General features: G+C 34.8%; 1 protein-coding gene across 2 annotated transcripts in view; it reads right to left on the bottom strand.

The window, feature by feature from the left end:
- The window catches only part of ABCA5 (ATP binding cassette subfamily A member 5), a 92,562-nt gene that overhangs the window by 30,511 nt on the left and 49,236 nt on the right, over nt 1-12,815 (bottom strand). For both annotated transcript variants that reach the window (XM_062216105.1, XM_062216106.1), the window contains 4 exons: nt 10,353-10,554; nt 6,508-6,677; nt 3,761-3,888; nt 3,203-3,340 (listed from right to left, as the gene is read on the bottom strand). In XM_062216105.1, the coding sequence (XP_062072089.1) occupies nt 3,203-3,340; nt 3,761-3,888; nt 6,508-6,677; nt 10,353-10,554 (638 nt within the window). The remainder of the gene's footprint in view (nt 1-3,202; nt 3,341-3,760; nt 3,889-6,507; nt 6,678-10,352; nt 10,555-12,815) is intronic.

The raw sequence follows: 12,815 nt of genomic DNA, 5'->3' as shown, positions 1-12,815 counted from the left end.
CAATCAACAATGGCCAGTGAGTTAATCAATCATGCCTAAATAATAATGTCTCCATAAAAACACAAAAGTATAGAGTTCAGAGAACTACTGGGTTGACAAACACATATCCAAGACAGGAGGGTAGAGCAATCCAACTCCATAAGGACATCAGCTCATATGTTCAGGGTCCTTCCAGACTTTGCTCTGTGTAGTAATTTCATCTGTATCCATTATTAGGTCTTCTATTAATAAGTCAGTAAACATAAGTAAAGTGTTTCCCCAAGTTCTTTTGAGTCATCCTAGCAAATTAATCAAAACTAAGGAGGTGGTCATGGCAACCTCAGACTTATAGCCAGTTGGTGAGTCACATAAATCAGAGTTTGGGGCTTAAAGGTCACAAACTGGGGTTTGAGATTGACATCTGAAGCAGGGTGCCATCTTGTGGAACTAAGCCCTTAAGACACTGGATCTGGGCCGGCGCTGCGGCTCACTTGGCTAATCCTTCGCCTGCGGCACTGGCACACTGGGTTCTAGTCCCGGTTGGGGCGTCGGATTCTGTCCCGGTTGCTCCTCTTCCAGTCCAGCTCTCTGTTGTGGCCCGGGAGTACAGTGGAGGATGGCCCAAGTGCTTGGGCCCTGCACCCGCATGGGAGACCAGGAGAAGCCAGCTGCAGCGGCCATTGGAGGGTGAACCAACGGCAAAAGGAAGACCTTTCTCTCTGTCTCTCTCTCTCTCTCACTGTCTAACTCTGCCTGTCAAAAAAAAAGACATTGGATCTGACATTATCTCCAGTATAGTATAAGAATTTAACTGAATTACAGGTCTCTTTTCTCCTTCATGCAGTAAGCTTCTTAGTATCTTGCTCATTGATATATCACAAATATTAATAAGTGCCAAGCTATTTTATGCACTAAGTATAATATAAATGAATGAATAAATTAATATTATTGGTAAGGGATTATTGAAGATGATCTGATATATAGTTTTTGAACATATATTAGTAAAGTAGATTGTAAAACAATTGATTATAGCATGGAAAGTATGGTGAACAATGATACAGTATGAATCTGTGATTTTGTAAAAGGTAAAGAGAAGAAAGGGACTACTATTTTAAATATCTTGGGTGCTAGTGATGTGATGTAGGGGGTAAAGCCTCTGCCTGTAGTGCCAGCATCCTATATGGCGCCAGTTCGAGTCCCGGCCACTCTACTTCCAATCCAGCTCTCTGCTATGGCCTGGGAAAGCAGCAGAAGATGGCTCAAGGCCTTGGGCTCCTGTACCCACGTTAGAGACCCAGAAGAAGCCAATCTTGGCTTTGGATGGCGCGGCTCTGGCCGTTGCGGCCAACTGGGAGTGAATTAGCAGATGGAAGGAAGACACACACCCCCCCGCCGCCGCCTCTCCTTCTCTGTGTAACTCTGACTTTCAAATAAATAAATAAATCTTTAAAAAATATTTTGAGAAAAGCAAAAATGGCTTGGGAGAATAAGTTAGGGATCCAACATAACAGAAAAAAGAGTAAGTACATACAATAAAAATACAAGTTTAAATAGAATTCATAAGAATTGATATGTAATTTTTTAAAAAGCAGCATTTTAGTTTGAAGAAAATAACAGACTAAATACACGGAGAAATACTTTTAGTAAATATATTTTTATCAGAATGTATATATTTTTATCAGAAGGATATCCAAATGCTAAAGAATGAAGTTAGACTCTCTTTACACTGTATAAAAAATTAACTGCAAATGGATCACAGGCCTGAATGTAAGTGCTAAAACTAAAAAATTATGAAACAAAAATACTGGAATAGAACTTTGTACATTGAGTTAGGAAAAAACTTCTTATCTATAACACCAAAATTACAAGTAATTAAAAGGTAGATAAATTGTACTTCATCAAGACTGAAAACCTGTGCTTCAAAGAATACCATCAAACAGGGAAATGACATCTCCAGACTGGGACAAAATATCTGCAAATCATTAATCTGAAAAAGAGCTTATATCTAAACTATTACAAATTTCTATAACCTGATGATAAAAAACAAATGGTCTAATTAAAAATGAACAAAATATCTGAACAGACATCTCTTAAAGAAATAAAAAAACATGAAAGATTCTCAACATCGTAAGCCATTAGCCGAAAGGAATGGAAAATGGTATAACCACTTTGAAAACAGTCTGGGAGTTCCTTAAAATGTTGAACATGGAGTTATCATATCACCCAGAAATTCCACTCATAGATATACACACCATCCAAGAAGAATAAAAACATATGCTTCCATAAAAACTTGTACTTTAAAATTCATAGCAGAATTCATAGGAGTCCCATAGTGAAAACAATCCAAATGTCCATTAACAGATAATGGATAAACAGAACTCAGTGTTCTAAGTACACATTCCACACAAGGGAATGCTCTTCATTAGTAAAGGAAATGACGAAATCATACATGTTATTACAAAGATAAGTTTTTAAAACAGCATGCCACATTCAAAAAGGCAGACAAGGAAGATCACATATTATATTATTCCATTTATAAGTAGATTAGTGGTTATCTAGGACTATGGGTAGGAATGGGGAGTGGCTATTAACGGGTGCTCAAGGTTTTTAGAGGGTGATGGAATATCTTAAACTGTGGTGATGGTTGCACAAATCTTTGAACATAAAAAAAATCTTAAGTGTACATATTAAATGGGTCAACTTAATGATGTGTAAATTATATCTCAGTAAAGCTGTAAAAAATATAATAGAAAACCCTATTACAGATATTCATCCTATTTTTAAGTAAATGAAAAACAAAGGATTGAGAGAAAAAATACTGAAGATTCTTCTCGAGACATAAATTATTTTGATTTTACAATCCCAACAGCCCTACCTCAAGAAAAAAATGTTAGTCTAGATGGCTTTTCAAGGTTTTCTCAATACCACAGTAACAGATTTTGCAAAAATAATATTCATTTTTGAAATTAATTTTTCACTGAATTATACAAAAATATTCATGCTTTACAAAAATATCAGTAACAAAACAGGATCACCTTGATCCTGACAGAAATTTATACTGGGATCTCCTAAACTTTTACATAAAACATCTCTCAATTAAATTTTAAGATGACTAGGCAATCTCACAAGATTAATTTCTACACATCTTGTTACCATTGCTTGAATTTTAACTAGGTATGTGTATATGTATATGATATGTATAAGAAATTTTATCTTTGCTTACTTGAAAGAAGGGGGTATTCCATATCTGGATGGTTTCATTCACATTTAAATGATAAAGATAGTAGTTACTAATGATATTCATCAATACAGGTAAAGAATAAACCATAGTACTATTGAAAACAGCTGTAAAAATATGGTCCTACAATAAAAAAGAGAGACTTATTATGCACTGTATGTATGTGGACATATTACTATATACCAAGCTTTTCACACCAACTAACATAATTTTCATTAATTATACAGAAAATCTCCCTCAACAAATCATAAAAATTATTCTCACTACAGATAAAGACAATCTGGTTTGGAATGTGTAGACCTGATTCTTTAAAAAAAATATATATATATAATATAAAAATAAAATAAAGTTCCTTATACCCTTATATACTAGTCATTCATCAGGGCATAAAACATATTATAAATATATGCAGCTAGCTATTTCCAAAAGTAGACAGTAGTGTTCAACTAAAGAGATCAAAACAGCAAATGATTAATTCTGGAGGAAATAGATTAATCTTTTGTAACTTTCAAATTGATATTCATTCAAATGTATTACTCTTACCTTTTCTGAATGTACCACATTTAAAGCCGCACTGTGGGGAGCAGCAGATACATAGTCACTGTCATTAAACATCGTCACCATTATGTTCTGGTATGTGAAAAAACTAATAAGATCACTGATATCTGAGTCTAGTATTAGAAAATAAGCAAATAAAAAAATCAGTTTAAGTTAGAAACATATGCAGGGTTTTAATCATATTGTAAACCATCCTATTTTTATTTATTTATTTACTTATTTATTTTTGGCCTAACAACGTTTTTTTAAACTTTTATTTAGTAAATATAAATTTCCAAAGTACAGCTTATGGATTACAATGGCTCCCCCCCCCCATAATTTCTATCCTATTTTTAAAGAACATTTTATTTTCATTGCTAAAACAGGATTAGGAATACTAGATCTGGAATTAGTTGGCTTGAATTTAAATCTGAGTTGCACCATTCACACTAAACATTCTTCAAGCCAATCACATGTTTTGGGCCTTAGTTTCTTCTTCTGAAAGTCAAGCTAATAAATACATCTAAATAAATCACTAAATATGTAAATATACAAAATATATAAAACATTCAAATAAATAATCAGATCTCTATCTATATTCTCTAAATTGCTTCAAGTCAAGAGAAAGACTTTTGACTCCTTCTGGGATTTAAATCTGTACCCATATGTCTGATGAATAGAGGCAGTTCACGCTATATCATCACAAAATCAGGATTCAAACAAGGACAAATGTGATTTTGACAGGAATACAAATCAAACAAAGCAGAACTATCAGTCACTGAGTAGTATGGCAAGGCAGAACAGATCACACCAACTCAAGTGTTTCAGAGAATGGTGGGTTTAGGTTTATAGTGACATTACATTTACTCCCAATCCATTCAATGCCTTAACTGTTGTTTTATCTTGGGCATGCCAGAGTGACTATGCTCTGTGACTGAAGGATATATGAAGCTCTGCAAGAAGGAAAAGATACCACCACATACTTGTGCGTGTTCATGTACATTCACACCTATATTTGTACACATAGAGCTGTTATCCCTAAAGTAAAAGTAGTTTTATTTTGGTCTGGTAATAGAGATTAGGAAAATATGGGATATACTCATAGCAAGTAACACTAATTAAAAATAATGAACAGGACAAGTTGGAAGTACTTAATTTCCACATATCAGTGAGAATGAACTCAAAGCAAAAAGATCTGAGATGGATTCTCTAGATATACATAAAAATGTCAAATTTATCACAATGGAAGTTTCCATGGAGTAGTATATTCTAGCAGCTTAAAATGTATATTGAAACAAAAAACAAGGATTCTAAATGAAAGAAAAAAATGTAAAGCATAACATTTTCTAGTTAAGGGTAATTTTCTATCACCCAGTACATTTTCCTCAAAAAGAACAGAGGCTAAGTAATAAAGCACTATATTTACAATCATCCCTTACCATGCTTATTATTTTAACACTGGGAAAAATTATTCAGTTTATAGTTACTCAAAAAGGAATTCACAGTGTAGGGAACTGTTAAACCCCCAAAGATTTTCTGATTATAAAAAAGATTATATTAAATTGTACTTTCAAGTGTAGACATATTTCAGCAAGATTAAACAAATGAAGCTTTGAAGTAAACCAATTTTTTTTTTGCTGTAAATGTACTAGGCAGTCATCCCTCATTTCTTCTTCTTAGAGAACCTTGGGACTTAGAGTTACCTACATAGATGGGAGATATTTTAGGAATAATTCATCATGTATGAATAAAGTTGTGTAATAGGTTTTAATATTTTGAAGATCAGAATCCTGTGCTAGTTTCTGTTCATAGTTTTGCTCAAATCTGTATGCTTAAAAACTTATTTTTGTATTTAACAATTTTGTAGTAAGAATACCAGCTACAAATCCAAAAATATTTACTATAAATTTAATATGTTCATTAATATATACTAATATCTAAGGCTAATTTTTCCTTAGTTTTAACTAATTCTTCAGAGAATCCTTGGAGGATTACTTAAAAATATCCACATAGATATTCAACTGCATGAACATTACATATTGCAACTCTTTCTAAGTGGGATGTTTAAGTTCTTAAATTTATTTTGCTCATCATAAACTCTGATATAAAATATTTAGCTAACAATGTTTTTAATTCTACTAAAAACAAAAAAGATAATTTTACAATTATAAATAGTATATAGTACTTTTAAAACTTCTATTTATATTTTTTAGATTTGTTTATTTTATTTGAAAGTCGGAGTCACACAGAGAGAGAAGGAGAGGCAGAGAGAGAGAGAGAGAGGTCTTCCATCCACTGGTTCGTTCCCCAACTGGCCACCACAGCCAGAGCTGCGCCAATCCGAAGCCAGGAGCCACAAGCTTCCTCCTGGTCTTCCCATGCAAGTGCAGGGGCCCAAAGACTCGGGCCATCTTCTACTGCTTTCCCAGGCCATAGAAGAGAGCTGGATTGGAAGAGGAGCAGCTGGGACTTGAACTAGCACCCATATGGGATTCTGGCACTGTAGGCGGTGGCTTTACCTGCTATGCCACAGCGCCAGCCCCTTCTATTTACATTTACACCAAAATTTTACTTCTGTAATATATTGTTCAGCATTAATAAGGTAAATATTTCATTTCATTTCATTTACATTTCATGCAGACAAGTCATACCTTATCTTAAATATATTTCTAAACTCCGTATCTCTGATCTCTAGCTACCCTTCAACCCATACCGTGACCAACACACATTCACAGACCTTCACACAGTCTCACCAGTAGAATTTTGAAGAAGCAGACTTGTTTTGTATTTATGAGGTTTATCTCCAGGTTTTAGGAAATATAAGTCTGGAACAAGTTTGACGGGAACCACAGCATTTTTAAAAGAGTGATGCACCAAAAACATAAAAATCTGAACAGCAAAAAAAATTAAAAGCAGAAGCAACCTGAAATGAAAAAAAAAAAAAAACTTTAAGTCAAGGGACATTAATATATAAACCTATTAAAAGCCTTCCTTTACACCGGTATAGGTTTAAGTCCCAGACAGTTAAAAAGTAATCACTGAAACAACAACCAACAAAATAAAAACCTTAAAAAACAAAAAAATTATAGGAAATTATATCTCTAAAAATGATCTCATGATAGTATTTGAGAAAACGCCAATACTTAACGACAAAATCAAATTCTAATTTTTAGATCACAGCCACCCTTAAATTTTTATAGGATATGTAAATATGTTATAATTGTTAAGCAATCAGACATCATGTCCCACATACTTTTATCTCTGAACTACTGCAGGAACTATTTCCTGCTCTATCTCTATTCCAATCATTTATTTTCTATAAACTAACAAAAATATTTTAGATACAGGGTAGAGAACAAAACTTCAGTGAAACTTTGAATGACTGATACTTTGACATTTCATCTGAAGCACAATTTAATCATGTTCATTGCTATTGCTCTTTTTGGAAGGAAAATAATGTACTTCATACTGCAATGACCTTCTAGCAAGACAGTACTTATTCCACAAAATACATCTATATTGTATGTGATGATGAATGTCATGACAAATTGCTGGAGAGATTAGATCTTCATACTTCACTTTGCAATTTATAATCTTCAGATACCCCACTCTTAAAGACAAATCATTCTTTGGTAAGATTCATCAGGTGGTGATGAATTCTTTCTGTTTTTAATTGTCTTACAAAGCCTTTATTTCACTTTCATTTATGAATGATAACATGGCTGGGTAAAATATTCTGGGTTGGCAGTTTTTTCTTTTTCTTTTTTTTAAAGGTTTATTTGAAAGGTAGAGTTAGAGAGCCAGAGAGAGCAAGAGGAAGATCGAGAAAGAGAGATAAAGAGATCTTCCACCTGCTAGTTCATTCCCCAAATGGTTGCAATAGCTGGAGCTGAGCTCCTCCAAAGCCAGGATGCAGGAGCTTCTTCCAGGTCTCCCATGTGGATGTAGGGACCCAAGCACTTGGCCCATCCACCACTGTTTTCCCAGGAACATCTCAGCAGGGAGCTGGATCAGTAGTGGTGCAGCTGCAAATTGGTGCCCATATGGAATGCTGGCACCATAGGCAAAGGCTTAACCTGCTACACATAACGCCAATCCTAGCAGTTTTTTTCTTTTGGGACTTAGACTCTCTCTCTTTATTCTCTCCTGGTCCATTAAGATTTCTGCTGAGACATCTGCTGTCAATCCATTGGAGTTCCTTTCAAAGTGACCTGGTGCTATTCTCTTGAAAATTTTAGACTTCTCTCTTGTGTTGGACTTTTCTAAGTTTGACTATAATGTATTGTGTTGAGGTTCTTTTCTGAACATGTCTCTTTGAGGTCTCATAAGTTTCCTGTATTTTTATATGCACCTTTTTCAAATTGGGGAAGTTTTCTGCTATTATTTCATTGAATAGGTTTTTATGCTATTCTTTTTTCTTCCATTCCTTCAGAAATTCCCAAAACTTGAATATTGGTTTGCTTGAGTATCCCATGAATCCTCAACACTGTTTTCATTTTTTTTTCTTTTTTCTGTTTGACTGAGGTATTTCTAAAGACTTGTCTTCAAGGTCAGAAGTTTTTCTTCTAATTGATTAGTCTGTTGGCAAGGCTGTCAACTATATTTTTTATTTGACATGTTTGATTTCTTCATTCTAATATTTGTTTGGTTATTTTTCAATATCTTTTATCTCTTGCTGAATTTCCCATTCATGTCACGCAGTGATTTCCTAATTATCTGTGTTCTCTTGTACCTCTGAGTAACCTTAAAATCACTCTTCTGAATTCTTTTTCTAGCATTTCACCAATCTTTCTTTCTTCATGCTCTGAAATTAATGTATATAGCATTTCTCTGGGGGCATAATAGTACCTTGTTTATTCATATTTCTTGGTTCCTATGTTAATTCTTGCAATTATTTGTTTCTATCATTTTTAAAGAATAGATTTTGTTGATTTAAGGCTTTTTCCTTAAGATGTGCCTTTGAGTATTCATTTGGTTGACTATTTTGGCTTCTGTTCTTGTTGGTTCTGTCACATAGTCTTCCTATACCTTTTCTTTCCTTTTTTTCTTTTTTTTTTGGGGGGGGGGCAATAATATATAGTTGATGGTAGCGGTAATGGAGATCTGGGGTATTCATGCGGCTCACTGCAGTCATTGGGATCCCTGCCACCTAAGTCCCCATTCATATCTCAAGGAAGGGACAGGAAGTCAGAAGCTTCTTAGTTGTTGCGAGCAGGCCCAGCACACACCCTCCCAGGCAATATGATTAAATTGTGATAAGCATACCTAAGTTAACAATTACAAAAGCATATTGCATTAAAAATCAAGTTCTATAATAACTTAATAAGTGTTTTAGAAGAATCATGATTTAATAATAATTGGAAACTCTGTGTTAAACAAAGTTGAAGAAATTATTTTTCATTAAACATCAAACATCTAACTTGTTTTATGGCCAATCTGTAAATCTGAAAGACAGAATATGTAATGTAATAGTCCCTCAATATATTTGAATATTGAAGACTTTTTGTTTTGAATTAAATGTTTTTAACCTGTCCCAATTTTATACTTTTAAGTCCTAAACTCCAATCTGTGGTATTTCAAGCCTGGATCTCTGAAAGGAAATTTGACTTAGATAAGGTTAAGTGGTGAAGCCCTTGTGATAGGATCAGAGCTTCTCTCTTCCCCTGCCCCTGACAAAGATGTCATACAAGCATGTAGCAAGATGGCAACCTTCTACAAGCCAACAAGAAAGCTTTCACTATGCTGGCTTTCTGATTCCAGACTTCCAACATCTAGAGCTGTGAGAAAATAAACTTCTGTTATTTAAGCCAACCAGTCTATTGTACTTTGTTATGAAAAGATTAGCTAAAACACATTTATTGTTTTTCAGGGAGTATTTTTTGAGAATATGTTCAACTAAACAAACAGAAACATGCTGACTTAAACATTTTTCTTTCAGTAATGTTCACAGGAATAAATCAGATACTTTACTGTCATTTGACATTAATAAATCTGACCAGAAAAACAAATAAATAGAGAACATTTCAAATCTTTAACAATATTTATTCTTGATTATTAAGTTCTATTGCTTCAACTATTTTGGAGTCAACAAGATAGATGTTCAATATGAAGGTAGTTAACATTTCTGAATAATTAAATGCCCAGCATCCTAAGGGAACCTGAGAGAGGCAAACATAAACTTCAGAAAATGCTACATTTATCCTCCTTTTTAGTCCCATTTCTTCATCTGATAAATAGGAGTAAAAAGTGGTAACACAAGTTAAGAGAGACAAAAATTTTTTCAAAATGTAAATGAAAAATTCAATCGAAGATTCAAAGACAGCAATTCAAAAATCACACAACTGGAGAATTTTAATTGTTACTTTTCCATTTTATAGGTGAGATAATAAATGTTAGTTTAAAAAAAAAAGTAAGGCTCTGAGTATATTTAATGATAGTTCTATATAATTATGATTATATTTTCTGATGAAATTAAAATTTAATATTTCAAAGCTATATATATTATTTACATATCTCTTCATTTAAATAATTAAGATAAAAATCCATCTTTATCCTTAATAGAAAAGTTCTCAGGCAGTAGAGTTATAGTTATACTTACACTGATCTCACTGATTTACTTTCACGTTTCAAAGTAAGTAAATGAAACTTTGCTATTGTATACACCTGCTGTTTCCAAAGGCTCATGGTGCTCACTAGAGAAGCCTTGGTCTCAGAAAGAATAAGTAAGCTCTCTTCCATCTCATCCAAAGATTTTGAATCCATTTCTTCTTCTGGTTGCTGCTGTGTAAATACACTATAATCTATTTGCAAAACAACACAAAATATATTTTGGTATATTCCCTTAAAAAGATGAAGGTCTTTCTAAAGCATACAGAGGTTTAAAAATTTTATTTTACTTATTGAAAGGCAGAGAGACAGAGACAGAGAGACAAACAGAGACTGATCTATTTTCCATCCACTGGTTCATTCCCCAAACGGCTATAACTGCCAGGGCTGAGTAGGCTGAAGCCAGGAGCCTGGAACTCCATCTGGGTCTCCTGTATGGGTGGCAGAGGCCCAAGCACTTAGGCTATTCTCCATGTTTTCCACAGTGCAATATAGGGAGTTGGATCAAAAGTAGAGCAGCTGGGGCTTGAACTGATGCCCATATGGGATGCCAGTGTCATACGGCAGCCACTTAACCTGCTGCACCATGGCAATTTTAAAAGCAGCAAATTGATGAGGTGCAAAAAACAGGACTCTCATATATTTTGGTTGTATCTACTAAAGCTCCACATATGCATACCCTTTGACCCACAAATCCCGTATCAAGTATAAGCCAAATAAACACACACACACACATACATATACTTCATCAAAACACATGTACAAGAATGTTTTTGGTACAGTCCAATATAATAATATATATAATAAAAGTCCAAATACTTATAAACCAACAGAATTCAAATATCTATCAATAAATGCACAGTTGTAAAATATACAAATATTAAAATATATAATAAAATATATACAGATATTTAACAGTATAAGACAATGAAAGTGACCAAAATACTATACAGCTGCAAGTTAACAACACAGTTGGAGCGGGTTCCAAGATGGAGGAGGAGGGAGGGAGCTTACTGCTCTAGTCCAGAAGAGTTTAAAAAAGAGTGGAGATAGTGTGGTCTCAGGGAACAGTTAGGGAAAAAACAGCAGAGGAAACTCTAGCGAAATTAGAGGGACACGGTAGACCTATGTGGAGGGCAAGGGAGCCCACGGCTTGGGACTCCAGCAGCCAAGAGCCTACTTACCAGAGCTGGAAAGTGAGGTGAGACGAGACCACAGTAGACAGAGACACTGGCAAAAAAGTGATAGGAAGAGCCTAGAGGGAACAAGGCTTGAAGCCTCATGAGGGAAAGTGCACCAGCCAAACTAGAGAAGAAAAAAGGAAAAAAGAACAGGACGGACACATTTCTCTCTCTGATCTCTTTAGAAAGGTATACTGTGACAAGCCCATAGAGTGGGCACATTTTGGACATATGTAACAGCTACACCAGATCGTGTCTGCCCAGCAATCTGCAGAGCTGAGACTCCTGACTCTGGTGGGGAGAAATAACAGGGGGCTAGGACCTTGTGACTGTGTGAAGCTTCTGAACCAGGACTGTGAAAAAAACTTGAGGGTGTGTGGGAGAATTCACGGTATGGCTGGGACTTTGAGCAGTCTCAATGGGAGACACCACAAGCTTGGGGGTTTGTGGTTCTGGTCAGAGACATTGCTGGGGAATCTGAACTTACACCGAGGACTGCACAGATCCTTTGTGTGGTCCTTGGGACAGACAAATATTATACCCACTGGGGCTAGCACTCAGGCTCTGGTCTCCATTAAGGAACAGAGCTCAGCTGAGCAGAATATACTTCCCTTCTGATTAAAAAAAAAAAAAAATGAGAGAGAGAGAGATTTACCACGCCAAACCTGGGAGTGTCACCTTAGGTATGCCCTTAACCCTGGAGAATTTACAGAGAGCTCTCTGGCCACACCCAGTACAAGCCTCTAGAGATTCACTGAAAGCAGACAGTCCACTTATCTACCGAGTCATAATACAATGATAAAAGCCGCCACAGTGGAAAAAAAAAGAAGAAAACAATGGGTATCTCCAAAAATGCCGAACAGACACAACAATCAAAAAACAGTAAGAAAGACAACATGATGATGATCCCAAAAGAACATAACACTTCAATACTAGATTATGAAGACAATGAGATAGAATAAATCCAAGAAAAGGAACTCAAAAAATCAATCATAAGATTACATAGAAGTAATCAAAAGCAAACCCACAAACCACTGAAATCCACGTAGGACATGAAAGAAAATCTCTCCCATGAAATTGAGATCTTAAGGAAGAATCAAAATGAAATGAAGAATTCAATAGAACAAATAAAAAATGCAGTGTAGTGCCTTAAAAATAGAATCAGTGAGGCAGAAGAGATGATATTGGCTTAGAAGACAAAGCACAGGAAACTATATAGTCAAACCAAAGATGAGAAGAAATTAGAAATCTAAAAAAATACTATTAGGAATCTA

The sequence above is a fragment of the Lepus europaeus genome, chromosome 18 (assembly GCF_033115175.1).
Source record: "Lepus europaeus isolate LE1 chromosome 18, mLepTim1.pri, whole genome shotgun sequence".
In the NCBI taxonomy this organism is placed as follows: Eukaryota; Metazoa; Chordata; class Mammalia; order Lagomorpha; family Leporidae; genus Lepus; species Lepus europaeus.
This window is presented reverse-complemented; position numbering and strand designations above follow the sequence as displayed.